General features: G+C 37.2%; 1 protein-coding gene across 5 annotated transcripts in view; it reads right to left on the bottom strand.

The window, feature by feature from the left end:
• Positions 1-14,559, bottom strand: part of LOC127972727 (stAR-related lipid transfer protein 13) — an 82,198-nt gene that overhangs the window by 4,465 nt on the left and 63,174 nt on the right. For 4 of the 5 annotated variants that reach the window (XM_052576464.1, XM_052576465.1, XM_052576467.1 and 1 more), the window contains 4 exons: positions 6,589-6,660; positions 5,045-5,126; positions 2,279-2,342; positions 213-1,591 (listed from right to left, as the gene is read on the bottom strand). In XM_052576464.1, coding sequence (XP_052432424.1) covers positions 213-1,591; positions 2,279-2,342; positions 5,045-5,126; positions 6,589-6,660 — 1,597 coding nt within the window. Of the gene's footprint in view, positions 1-212; positions 1,592-2,278; positions 2,343-5,044; positions 5,127-6,588; positions 6,661-10,694; positions 11,278-14,559 lie in introns of those variants that run through there. The other variant, XM_052576468.1, reaches the window with a different exon arrangement.

Raw genomic sequence — 14,559 nt, 5'->3', positions numbered from 1 at the left:
AACAAAGAGCAGGGAACCATGTTAGGGATTGAAACTTGGGGTGAATGTTTGAGTGACTTTGAGCACAACCACCTAAAACAGCATTTAAATCTACAACATAAGTGTACATGCACAAGCGTACATGCTATTTCAACCAGTCAACCAGTCCTATCCAAACTTTATATTTCTGAATCCAACACATATAGAATAGCATTGTTAGCCCTGAATCTTACCGTCTTGGTCTGGTAAGAGAAGCCCCAACACCGGAGTCTCTCCTTTCCCTCATTCCTGTTGACTCTGTTTCATTAAGTGACACCCCATCCCGGTCTACATCACTAGGGGTTGCCTGATCCTCCATCACTGAGTGTCCCTCAAAATCCAATGTGATCTGGCTGGATGATTGCAAGTCGCCTTGCCTTTCGTCAACAAGATTAACTCGCTCCTTTCCCGCATTTTCACTGTTGGGCAGTACATTCTTGGACCAGTGGTCCACAATCTGTTGCAGGCCATTAACATGCTGCAGAATATCATCCAAATGTGGGAAAAGATCTTCCTTTTCCAAGTCTATGAGGTCACCGGTGCTGGCATAGAGATGCGAGCCGGGTACATTGTCGTAAATACTGATCCGACTGCCTCGGGTGCTGCATTGTGTGATGGTTCGAGGTTCTTTGATGCAAGGTGGACGCTGGACATCCGAGTCAATGCTTGCCGAGTGCCAGTTGATGGAGGTTGCCGTTGAGGGTGAAAGACTCTCGATTGACAGAGCTTTAGGAAAGGTTCCAGGCTTGTGATCCTTAGGGATATGCACCACCAGATCCTCGTAAGAGCGGAACTCATTGCGTCGGTTCTGCTCAGCCACACGCTTACCCTGGATGAGACTGGAGAACACATCCAAGTCCTCCAGGTACATCCCACTGCGCTTGTGATCGGCCCGGTGGACATTGCGCTCCTTCATGTTTGGCGTGCTAACGGCACTCCCGCTGGACTGGCTGCTGCTCCCTTCACTGCTAGATTGGCACGGCAAACTCATGTCGGAAAGTGGCTCTGCTAGACGCATGTCTCCATTGATGATCTCCACACAGCGGAGAGTTTTCACAGCCTGGGGTTCTTGTTGGAGAACTGGGGCACTTATAACAAGACTCCTGTTCCCTCCACCACCCATTGCACCCCGTGACTGCAGAACTTCCATGCGCCGTAAGAACTCCTTAGCACGAGTCCGTCCTCGCTTGCCATGCTTTACAGGCAGCGAACTGTAGCTTGAAAGTTCTGAAGAGAGATGGGCTACACCTAGTGATGTGTGGTCAGGCATGGCTGCAGAGTCCGAGCAGGTGCGGTGCGAGCTGTCCAAGTCTTCCGCGCTGTGTGCACGAACGCCACCACTGCCGCCGCTGCTCTCGCTGTGGATGGAAGAGATCTCCGGCTCACTCAAGTCTGTCAGAATGCTCTCGCTGCTGGTCGTTGTCCGAAGGGCAGAGTTTTCCCCTGGATTCTTGTTTTCCACACCCCTCAGCAGGCAATTGATGTCTTGGAGCCTGGACCAGCGGCGACTGCTCCATTCAAAGGTCCATTTGTCACTGATGGCAAAGAGGTCATCTTCATCTGAGTCTTCACTCTGCAGGTTAACAAGGAAATACATAAATATTAGTTTATTTTTATTGCCACATCTTTTATTACATTAGCAATTCAACCCAAGACTACCATCCCAATCCTTTGAGAAATGTCTATTTTTTCCTTTTTCCTTCCTCACAATTCAAAACCCCCAGAGGTAACAGTTTAGATTGACTCAAATTAGTTTTTCATGTTTTCAAAGGGCACATTCCTTCCTCTCTTAAGTTATTACATAACCAGTGTAATATAGCACAGTTTCTATTCAATATCTTTAGGTGATACAAAAAGAGATCCTATACTGAGAGTAAACAGTTACATTAGTTCACACAAAGGCATTGCTAGTAGCGTTCTCATATATCAAGTTTAGTGCTCCTGTGGGTCAAGTACAGAGTATTGCATTAGCTTGCGTTCGATTCCCAGGGAACACATGTTAGGTAAAATTTATTAGCCTGAATGCGCTGTAAGTCAGTTTGGATAAAAGCGTCTGCTAAACGCTAAAATTTAATTTTAATTTAATTGTGATAATAAAGTAATATAGTGGTTCTATAGAGATAGTACACATGGCATTTGGTGCTAGTTACAATATAGGCATGAAAACCATTCTGATTCTAGCAGCAAAACTGCTATAACACAAAATCACTAGAACAATACACATTCCCAGAAGGTTAAACAGAAATAATGGATCACTTACTTTTTTCTTAGGAAGGTTCACGTCAAGTTTCATAGAGGCACACTTGTTTAATGTATTCAGTCGCCTGGGAGAAAAAAAATAGATAATAATTTAAAATCCTTTCCCTCCGACTGGCATCATTTTCCATGGCATATACAGTGGTGATGTGGACACAATATCAGCAGAGCACAGCATTCTGTGGCCGTTTCTAATATAATCAAGCTATGTGATCTATGTCCCCTGCTATCCAACACTAAGCTCTGGTGAGCAGCAAACCTAATTAGGCACAATAATTGGCCAATGTCCTGCTCTCTCTCATGGTAGTTTGCTTTTAATTGGCGAAAGCTTGCGAGCTTCAGTTGCCATGGTTTTCAATGGCCCTCAAGAGCATTTAATGTGGTTGATTCCAGCTGCCACATAGTCACTCCTCCAGGTCTGAGAGGCCTGTTTTTCCCCTCAAATTCACAGAAAACACAAGAGCCTGCCTTTCTTTGAAGCCATTCCCAAAACCTCCTGGAAATAGGTTTTTCTCTTTCAGTCACTTGCGTGGTCCGTCAAATATGAAAAATGAATTTGGGATGAAAGTAAAGCAGCTTTCTGAGCTTTTGACAAAGTCGTGGGCTACAGTTTCTCCTTGAACTAGTCTATTTGAATTACAGGGCATTAGTTACACTTATAATTGTTCACAATAAAGGTCTTGAAGCAACACTGCAACATATTCAGTAAAAAGTAAAAGAAATAAGAACGTCTCTTCCTGATCCAAAAGCATGTGGGTAAGATTTATTAAAGGCTGTAAATGCTATAAAGGGAAACACACTGCGTGACTCAAGTATGCATGGAAACCAAGCTGTTCGTGATGTAATAATCATGACATTTTATGACTCTTTATATTGCTCCGTGGTCTGTGTGTATGCCGTGACAGCAAAGACTTCAGATATAAAACAGAATACAGTCAAGACGTAATATGTAGAGAACAGAAAGACACTGGCGGCAGTCAATGGAGAACAATCGGCTTAAAACAGGTTCCAGCGAGATAAGACACCATTATAATTTTTTACATTGTTTCTGTTGAATATACTTTACGAGGTATGTTATCCCTCGATAACAACCGGTAAAAGCTGATAACACAGGCTCATCAGGGTAACTGAAGTCGGCGCTGTACCCTTGCTAGGGAACAGTTTTTTTTTTTTTTGTTTGTTTGGGTTTTTTTTGGTGGAAGCTTTGCATTTGTTTAGCTAATAAAATATTAAAACTCGATTCAAAATTATTTATATATGCCATCCTGGTATGGCGGACTCGCTCTCTCGTTTCATACAAATGCAGCTGCTGCCATTTTGCTAGGATTGTTTTGTACGCTGTAATGAATTATAAGATAACTAATAAACTGGTAAGATTTTAAAACATTTTCGTCTTAAATTTTTTATTGCCTTAATTAATTATGTGGTAAAATATTGTGTAATAAGCGGTTTGACTGCACTGTTTCCCTTAAATGTCTGTCTAGTTTGAACTTGCTGCTTGCTCGCAACTGCTATGTTCACGGAAGCTTTGTGTTCAAATATTTCAACTAAAATCAATATTTTGTGTTTAATTATTTCCTTCTGTGGCAAGTAGCCTTCTTATAAGCGGGATAATATACATCGAATAACCCCCTTCAGGGTGATACAAGATCCTTAGAAGGTAAGATCCTGATCACCCTGTCAGGGGTTAATCTGCAATAACAACCAGCTGGATGTACATTATCCCTTACTTAATATTTTACTTTTTAAGAAGTGTCATTGCTAGCATGCTAGTTTTTATTTTAGTATTAGAAATTGTATTGTTATTGACCACTGAATTTTTGGTTTCACATGACACCCGAATTTTGATAAAGATTACTACAATGACTTTCTGACAAATCATTTATTAAATGCTCTTTGATTTGAGAACTAAATATTTAGCATTTAGAGTCTTTATCAGCAAATTGTAGAGAGCAAAGCGTCAAAGAAAGGTTAAAGATGTGAGCTTTGTCACTGGTGCTTGCAAACATCCACAGCTAACAAAGTCCTCTGTGTTCTTACTGGGCATGTCGTGCTAGAATTGTTTACGGAGTTGATCCCCTCCAGGCGCTGTAGAAAAGTGAGAAGTCAGGGGGAGAGGTGGGAATGTCGGACATTGTTTCCCACAAAACAGTAAACAGGTTTGGAATTTCGATGAGTTGCTTAAGGGTTGTTTAGAGTCACAGTAGAGCGACTTGAGTACGTGCCCAAAGTTCTCCATAGGTAGTCTCCAAGGAAACCAAAGTCACTGGATGGTCTTAATTTGGAAATTCCAAACACGACACAATGAAAAAATTGAATTTTTAGAGCCTAGTTTGATTCATCATTGCATCCTCAACCACTGCAAGTCTAAATCTTTTATATAGTGGTTGTAGCTCTAAATGAAATTCTATTATTGATGATTAGTTAATTATCATCCAATTGTCTTTAGTAATAATAACAGGTCAGATTTTTTATTGCTGTCATTGTGTATTGCATCTATTAAGCTCAAATATGATGTAATTTCTCTAATGTCAGTCTTAATCTAAGGCTGAAGTAAATAATGTTGTGATTAAAGCAACAACTGACTCAATAAAGTTTGTAGATTAAACTCATTATATTTCCCCAGTACAAAATGTTCTCAATGAGTTAGTTGTCTTCTTGATTAGAGACTGATTTCAGGTGTTCATTAGGTTCTCAGAAGACTTGGTCGTTGATTTAGACTGATTTGTTTAGGAAGCACAGAAGACACCAAAGATGTCTCAGTCCTTACCGACACAGAGGTTCCACAAGGTCTTTGTCTAAGAAGTCATGGTCTTTCTTCACAGGGGAGATGTCAATCGGAAATTGAGAATCTGTAAAGAAACACAGGCATATTCCATTTCAACAATCAAGTTCATTATAGACAAACACTGGAAAGAAACAGATGTCTGTTAGGGACTGTAATGATTTCCCTCTGATTCGTTAATAGGCCAATCTTGCATGTTCACAGCAAACACAGAGGAATCCAGGCGCCCACACTCTTAAAAAAAAACCCTGACAACACATTCTTTCCAGAACGAAAGCCAAGGCAAAGAGAGTAGCTAACTTGTTTTAGACTTCCAGATGCTAATAAAGTGAGACAGGGTTTGCCCCCCTAAATCTGAGCTTGGCTTTGAGAAGCCATTACGTCTTCTACAGAGTGTGTCCAACTTATGTAATGGAGTTACTGAATCCAGACCCTGCTGAAGCTGACATTCCATTGGTACAATTAAATGTTTCATCATATTTTTTGCTTTTGTGGAACGTAAAAAGACAGATTCAGAGAAATGCACAGTGTTCTGGTTTTAAACTGCTGGAAATTCCATAACAACACTTATGAAGAGACCCATTATGGGAAGAGTCTGTTCTGCACATTGATTCCATGTCATTCCATGAGACGACAATAAAGTATTAATATTACAAATGAACAAAGGAAGAGTTGCATAACCTGACACCATGTTTCTTATGTAATAGGTTGCAAATTCAATTCTTGTCAAAAATATATTTAAACAAAGGCTTAATTTTTTGTAATGATTGTAATTATTCTTTACAAAACAATTATATTATATTAAATTATATTCAGATGTGGAAATGCTTCAATTTTCCTCTCTCTCTCTCTCTCTCTCTCTCTCTCTTCTCTCTCTCTCTCTCTCTCTCTCTCTCTCTCTCTCTCTCTCTCTATATATATATATATATATATATATATATAAATCCCAGACCACTATATTTCCCAGAGGAAATACAAAAAGAAAAGAAACAGATCGTTCACACAATTTTTTTTCCAAAGACTAACACTCCAAGATCAAAAGCGTTCGCCAAGGGCAAGTGAAATGGCAGTGTTTCTGTGGCAAGGTGATTCCCATGACCTCTGTCTCTCTTTGAAGATGTCATAGTCTAGAATGTTCAAGCAGTACCTCTTAACCAGAACCAGTTTTACCAGTGACCTGTACCTCTCAGCATTTCAGATGAAAATTTCAGATCTGGGGGTATGAATGTCTAAGTAAATGAGATGTTTTTGAAAGCAGTTTAACATGATGAGGTCTGGCAGACATATAAGTGCCCATTAACATGATTCTGTCTCGAACAACATCAGAAACAACATCCCACATTAAAAGCTTGTGTTTGCCCTAAATCAGGCTGAGTTTGTGAGTTGACCGACATCATATGATCATTTCGAAATCTAAATGAGAGCACCAGAGCCTCCCGAGAAACCAGTTTTAACTGTGGCTTTACAGCTGGGTGAGATAAGATTTGTGAGGTTTTCTAAGTTTATGTTCTGGTGTGGTGAAGCATTACCTTCAAAGAGCTGGGCGTACTGGGGGAATCCTGCCGCTCGTAGCCAGTCGCAAGCTTCCTTTGCCTCGATTTCTGCAACACACAAAATGTTCGCACTTGTCAGATTCATAAAACAAATCTAACTCTTTAATATATATATAAAAACAAAGGAAAATAATAGAAGGCCAGATTGCAATAAGTTTTTTTTTTTTTTCACGGACATTTGCTATATCTCTATGTTTAATAGGTCTGATATAAGTTAATTTAAGTTTAAATTATATGAAGTTTTAAATAAAGTTTTAAGTTTTGCATAACTGTAATGTAAAACAAAACAATAATACTGATTAAAAAATATTTGCAATTGCGGTATGACAGACAAAATGTCTTTGGAAACTTGCATCCTAGTAAGGGCACATTTTAAAGAAACTAAGAGGACCACTAGCAAATTGTTTCATAGACAGTTATCTTCAAAACTATTTTTAGAAGCGCTTGTGTTCTCTTGGACAGGAAGAACGGGAGGGACGGAGAGAGACAGAAAAAGAGTGAGAAGGTATTACATAACGTAATCAGTTCTTTGTGATTTAATTATCATAGTTTCCTTTCCTGCCACTGCATGAACAAGGTTATTCTTGTAGGTCAGGAACCATCCAGGTTACAAGATTATCTCATAGCCCTGTGAGCCTGTAAAGTCTGCTCGTAATCCTACATGATAAAAATGAGGACAGCTCAAGATCTTCAGGATTAAGAGATCAGTTACATATTGGCAACATGATCCCGTTCATATAACCAAAGCCTTTTACGTGACACATCCCAGCAGACGTCAGTTGACGTGGAGCTTATGGAGAGTTAACAAAATGTACAAGAATGTCTGAGGACTGAATGTCTGAAGCTCTTAGTGGTCAGCTTTGGAATAATGCTAGGAAACAGTGTGATTAATATCATCTGCCGGAGGGCATGGAACATTCATAAATATGATTTGTGGGGCCGCTAAACAAAACAACTGGTTTAGAACACAGGTTATTAAAACACAAGATTATCCCCTTTGAAAATATAAAAACTTAAAGAAAATCACAAATGAGCCCACAATGATATAAAAGAGAGCAAATGGAATTTTTGCAAAAGTGTCCATTTCTACTGAGAAAAACAACCCAATAATCTCATGTTTCCTTAAAAATAGCCAATATTCCAAAGTCTGCAAACATCTCTTGTCAAAATAACATTATACAATCCACATTTGGTTTATAACACTCATACGTGTCGATAATTGTCTAATTTGTGTTATTTATATTTATTTGAAAGGAATTTTAGCAGTCTAAGTCGATGTTATCACTATCTGAACAACTATGAAAAAAAAAAAATTCCAAAGTTGCTCTAACCGTATTTACGCAAAATACACACAATTTAATACCATCAGCCAGCGAGAGTAATTTAAGTCAGTGTTTAGACTTGAAACAGTAAAATCTGATATTTACAAAACAATAAAATACCATAAGCACATACTTTCCATTGTTTAAGCTTGCATCGCATTTCAACCAGCTATTGAGTAACCCAAGTTCAATGCCAACAAATCGCAATAAAAGACACCTTATGTAACCTGGTACTTATTTTAATACCATCTAATAAGTCACAGTCAGTTTAATTACAATGAAGCTGATTAGCACTTTTACAACTTTACAGAAAATAGTGCCTTACAATCCCCAGCATTCAAGCTAAAGATGTTTCAATAGGATGAGAAAGAAACAGAGAGAGGAACTAAAAATCAGAAGAATCAAAATCAGAATCAGAAAGAGCTTTATTGCATATGGGCATACAAGGAATTTGTTTTAGTGACATAAGCTTCCAGTACACAGAGCCAACAACACACAGACAAAAAGAAATGCATTAGTTGACACAAACCAACAGGTTTAAACACATGCATTAAACACATACAATCTAGTGTAGAGACTGTTTCATTAATTTGTCACTCAATAAATACAGAAGATATCAACTAATGCATTTTAACAGTAATATTCTAGTATCTTTTTTTGAACACCAAAACTATATATCTTTAACAACCATTTGAATTATTCTCACCTGATTCAGCAATACAGTGACTCCATTAGATCACCTTCACTTATTAAACTCAGTAAATACAATGATGCAGCAGCACAGCTCAAATCTCAATACATCCTGAACCTCACACCAAACTGCTTGACGATCCAAATCATGCTCAAAGACACCAAGAGAGTAGTGGCTGCGTCAGAAAGCAAATTGCCTGGGTTTCTATTCATCATATTGATAATAACAGGGATAACCGTGGTGAGAATTCCTGCGCAGCCTCCACCCCACTAAGATTACCGCTCTTTTGTGTTACCTCCTTTACCGAACAATACAGTTTGTTCACTTCAGCAGCTCCTATGAGAAGAACTAAATGCTTCAGACGTCAGTTGATATAAGATTGTTCTTTATAAGTGTCATGAAGCTCTCAGCCAATAGCAAAACTATAGCTGGAAGCTCTTTATCTGACAGAATTAAACAAATGCATGTAACAGGGAAACATATGGGCAAATATTAGCAGATAAAATGTCCTTGAGGTTCAAAAGCCCATAATACGACTCAAAATACAAAATTTGATTGTATGGAGTTGGTTTAAAAGGTTCTCCTCTAAATATTTAACACAAACACTGTTTAATGAATTAAATAAATGCATTGAATGAACATAATGTTCAAAAGTATTTATTTGAAACAGAAATCTCTTCTATCATTATAAATATCTTTAAATGTCACTTGATCATTTAATGCACGTTACTTAATAAAAGCACTAGTTTACTACTAACCCCAAATTTACCAGTTCAATTTTATTCTGATTCACCAGCCCTTCGTTTGATTCATGTTTTCTTATGTATAAAAGAAACTCTCTCTCAGCTAATGCCAATTTGGAACTTAGTGCATCACAAAAATGTACTTTGAAAATAAGCACAGGACCTAAACCCTGCCATTTAATTGCTACTGAACATACATAATAATCAAAACAACCAAAAACCGCTCTGTGGATACCAACTTAAGCCAACTTTAAATGTCAGTTCTTGTCTAAAACATTTATTCAAACAATATGTGAAATTACTATAAATTATAAAAACGCAAATTATAAACCCCTAACCCTAACCCTAACCCTAACAGAGTCAACAAAATATTGCATATCTATAAATCAAAACAGATCTAAAGTCCCATAAAAGAGTAAAAAAGGTTCTTTCAAAATAGTGGAAGTGACACAAAAATGGCACACAAAATATCAGATAATTGTTCATCATATGTACACTACAGCACTTTGTGGTATGCACTATGCGCCTGTAACTGAGTGCCATTCACCTGGTTCAACAGGAGGTGAGGGAATCTCCTTTGTGACTAAGCATCCATTCCCAGGAGCGCTGAGGGCAACTGTATGTCCTGTACTCTACAGTAACACTGAAAGTGTAGAGCATCCTTATCAACGTCCCACAGCTGCAGCCCGAAACCCAAGCTGGGAATTCCACGTCGCACAGCATTCCGTAACACTATCCTAAAAGTTACTATTTCTTTTCCATCATTGTCCTTTCTTATGGAACTGGAAGGATAATGAGCTCTGCTACTGGCTCGCCGCCAGAAGGGGAAACTCTCACTTTTAAATGCAACCAAACTGCATGTAGTGTTCGATGACTGCCACCACCACAATAACTCTGTAACACAATGCTAAAAGCAGAGTGCCACTAAATCTGTGAGAAACACAGACACCTTCCTTTCCTCATTGAATAAGCTTATGTAAAAGCAGGAGGGATACGGTTTTCCCTCAAGGTCACCCATGGCACACGCTGGCACTTTGGCAAGCTGTCCCGTTAGGAACTTAATACCATGAACAAACTGGCATAGGTAATTATTTGTGAAGCAATTTCTGAGAGAAAATTGTCTCAAAGAAACTGCAAAAAAAGTATAAAGAATAAAGTGTTGTTTTATTAAATTTGTCACAATGTTAAGCTTTGCAGATGTGTGGATTCTGGGAATTGTCCAAGAGTGATAAAGTGAGCAATAAATCAATCCATCAGGCTTATTGCGCTGACAACGGAGTGGAAAAACAGATCAGTGAAATAGGATAAAGTAGTAGATTTACTTACGAGAGACTTTCATCCTGAAAAAAATGTGTTCTTAAATGTTATTTAATCCAGAACTTCTTCTTCCCAAACCATCTTTTCTGCTCTCTCCTAACTCTCTCCTCTTCTGCTTCTTTCTCTTCAGCTTTTGTCATTCTCTCTCTCTCTCTCTCTCTCCCTCTCACTTCCTATTTCCCTCCCCTGTATTTTTCACTCCCTCTCTCTTTGATTTACTCCAACTCTCATTGGTTCTTAATTCCGAGCCCCCTTCCAGCATCTCCCCCCTCCATTCCGCGTGCTTTCTTCGCTCTTCCACTTAAACCATCACAACTCACTCTTTCTCTCTTGGCACTGCCCTTTCGGACACCCTCCAAGTGGCAGGACATTGGCAATGGGGGACTTTCTTTTCTTGCCGTCTCATGATGTAATCAACCCCCTACTGATCCCAGCTGTCTCCCAAACCTTCAATTTAGCTCATCTAGTAAAGACTACAGGATGTTTCAACTCCCTTAACTTTGAGTTTTATAGCTTAAGGGGCGACTTTGTTGTTGGAAAATCTTCCTGTACAAGCATACACTTCTCACAATTTTTTTATAGACATCTATGGTTTCTTTCAAGGTTCTTGAATGTTCTTCTTACCAACCAAAACATGGTTCCTTTAAGAACTGTTGACTGAAAGGTTATTTAGGGAACCCAAATATGGTTCTTCTGAGGCATTGCTGCGAAAAACCTCCTTTTGGAAACTTCTGGAGTGTTGCTGGGAAAACAGAAAGGGAGGGATGGACTGGGGGAAACCAAACTGATCCAAATTCCTGCAACACCCCTCGGCATGATGGGAAGCCACAGTAGAATGTGACATCACAAGCAGGTGATCATTAAAAGTGATTCACTGGGGGAGATATGGAACATTATCTAGTGTCAGCTGAGTGTCTGCTGCCCACTGAATATTACACACATCAGCAATGTGCCCCAAAGCCTCATGGGAAGACCTTTGTGGGCTGTAGCTTCTGTAGTGGGATCAAACAAAAAACAAAGAAGACAAAAGACTGTCACCAGCAGAATGCCAACAAACATTCCACTAACTCAAAAGAACATCTTTGTTTTCTGATTGTTTTTACTTTAAAAATGGTTTGGGGCTGGATCATAGTTGCAAAACTTTATTTTATAAATGTTAAACTGATAACCAACATGGTAATCACTACTTATTAAAATGTGAATATTAAACATCTTAAATATATTAAATTATACAGTGTAAATAATGACAGTGTAAGTAACATGCTAAATAATTAATTAAAAAAACAGTAAAACATTTTAATGTTTTAAAATTAATTATTTGAAACAAATAAATTTTATGGAAATACATAAGAACATTTAATTCTTACCATTAAAAATGTAAACTTAAATTAAACTTATATAATAAGCTATTTAATAAGTTCTAATAATACGTTTTATACTAATTTAAAAATAATTATTATTGTTATTTATTTTCATACATTTTTTATAGCACCTTTTCCTAAAATCAAGGGCATTTTACAATCAGTTAGAAAAAAAAAAACATACCATTTATGAATAAAACAATACATTTTTAGCATTTAAAAAGAAAAAAAAAACTGGGCAACGCATCTAAAATAAAAAATTTGGTTTATATAATATATGTGTGTTTGCTGTGTATATTTATTATGTATATAATATACAATTGTATTGGTATATCAGAGTACCTGCTTACTGTGACGTCTGCCTTAATATAACTTAACATTTTTCATCAATGAATCTTGAAAGGCTTCAGACAATTACACCTTTTAAACATGAATGGCAGTTGTCAAGTGAGACTCTACACCAACCTTCCTACAAAAACACAGCATGCCTTATGAATCAGCCAGACGGGGCTGTGAGTGACTGAAAACAGCCGTGATACAAGCTCACAATCTATTACTGTAAAGCTTGATGCCCTCATTGGAAAACACCTGGAGGTAATTCATGGCACAGAAACAAAGTTCCTGCGGCTGAGTCAGCCACCCCCGAGGGGACGCAGGTTTGAAAGACACCTCTCGGAGCTTAAATGCAATGCTGATTCCACTGTGTCAGAACACACTTGCTTCCTTGTAAGAGGAACCGGGCTTCTGCACTAAACGACAGACAAACATGAGTCTGTTGTCTGTGGAAACCTCTGCACTGGATGTGTCATAAAACATCTGAAAAGACAATGGAAAAACTATAAATCAAAATCACTGACGGATTAGTGAGCCACAATCAAAGTATACACAATGTCTAACTAAATCTTTACATTATTTTACAAGTAATGTCTGTGTGTGTGTATGTGTGTGTGTGTGTGTGTGTGTTATATATATATATATATATATTCAATTCTTTGATAAGAAAGTACAGTAAAAACACAATATTTAAAAATATTCTTTCAATTTAAAATATTTTTATATTCTTCTTTTTTCTATTTTAATATATATATATATATATATATATATATATATATATATATATATTTATATATATATATATATATATACACACATACATATATATATATATATATATATATATATATATATATATATATATATATATATATATATATATATATACATATACATATACATATACATATACATATACATATTAATGCAAAGCTGAATTTTAAGCAGTCACTACTTGGGTCTTTAGTCACATGATCCTTCAGAAATCCCTCTAATATGCTGATTTGGTCCTCAATTATTATTTAATTTAGAAAACAGTTATTTTAATATGTAAAATTTCACAATATTGCAGTTTTTACTGTATTTTTGATCAAATGAATGCAGCCTTGGTGAGCATCGTTTTAAAACATTTAAACATTGAGCCGACTAGCCGTTTTATTTAATTTTTTTTGGTTGAAGCATGATTGGCACCATCGTTGTCAAAAGCTCATGATAGTCATAATATGACAAAAGAAATGACATTTTATGCTTAAACATGAAAAGATTTTAAACCTGTGTTCAATTTCCGAAAGCTTTTATCATCAGTTGTACATCACTATCCCACATCCTGATCTAAAAGTAATGTCCTTGAACTAGAGCTAAATATTTACTCCTGTTAATGCGGCTCATGTGCATGTAATGAGGACGCGGACATGCAGACGTGCTCAAAATGTGTATACGCTCCGTCTGGCTAGAAATACGGTGTGTCACACCAAAACAGACATAAATCCAGCTCAGATTACCATCTGCCTTTTGTTCATATGGGGCTTAGATTACGACCACACAATGCGTATAGTGTAAAGGGCAGCAAATGTATAAACACGTCTGCAGTTGAGTGGAACGTGATTGATTGCCATGTACGGTCAAACATAATGGGACACTGGGTTTTTAAAACACCATTCACTGTATGTGACGTCAAAGAAGCACCCATGCCTCACCAAAACACATATATAAACCGGTAATGAGTCACCTCACCCAGTACCTAAACACATCTGACCAACGCATCAGCGTTGTTGCCCCAGGCAAGATAAGACATAAGCAAAGAATAAAACCCTTTTATGGATTGTTTTGGTCCACTGCAGCTTTCTACCAGGCCTTTATCATTTATTCTGACCCCTTTGTAAAATCCATTTATGGATATGTAGCTTTATCTTTAATTACTATAGTTTTAAAATGCAGTTATCTAAAAAATAATGGAATAAACTATTTTAATATTAATATATATTAACATAGAGAGCAAATGCACTGATGTATTTTATCAAATATTACCAAGAAAACAACAGTGTACCAAGAAAAGAACATGCTTGAGATAATATGAAATAAAACATTCAGTTAAATGTAAATTACATTTTTATTGCACATCATATCTATTCCAGTTAATTAAATTAAAATAAAATTTATTAAAATGCAATAATCTTAAA

This window comes from Carassius gibelio, chromosome B15, assembly GCF_023724105.1.
Source record: "Carassius gibelio isolate Cgi1373 ecotype wild population from Czech Republic chromosome B15, carGib1.2-hapl.c, whole genome shotgun sequence".
NCBI lineage: Eukaryota > Metazoa > Chordata > Actinopteri > Cypriniformes > Cyprinidae > Carassius > Carassius gibelio.
The sequence above is the reverse complement of the archived record's forward strand: the minus strand, read 5'-3'. Positions and strand labels throughout refer to the sequence as shown.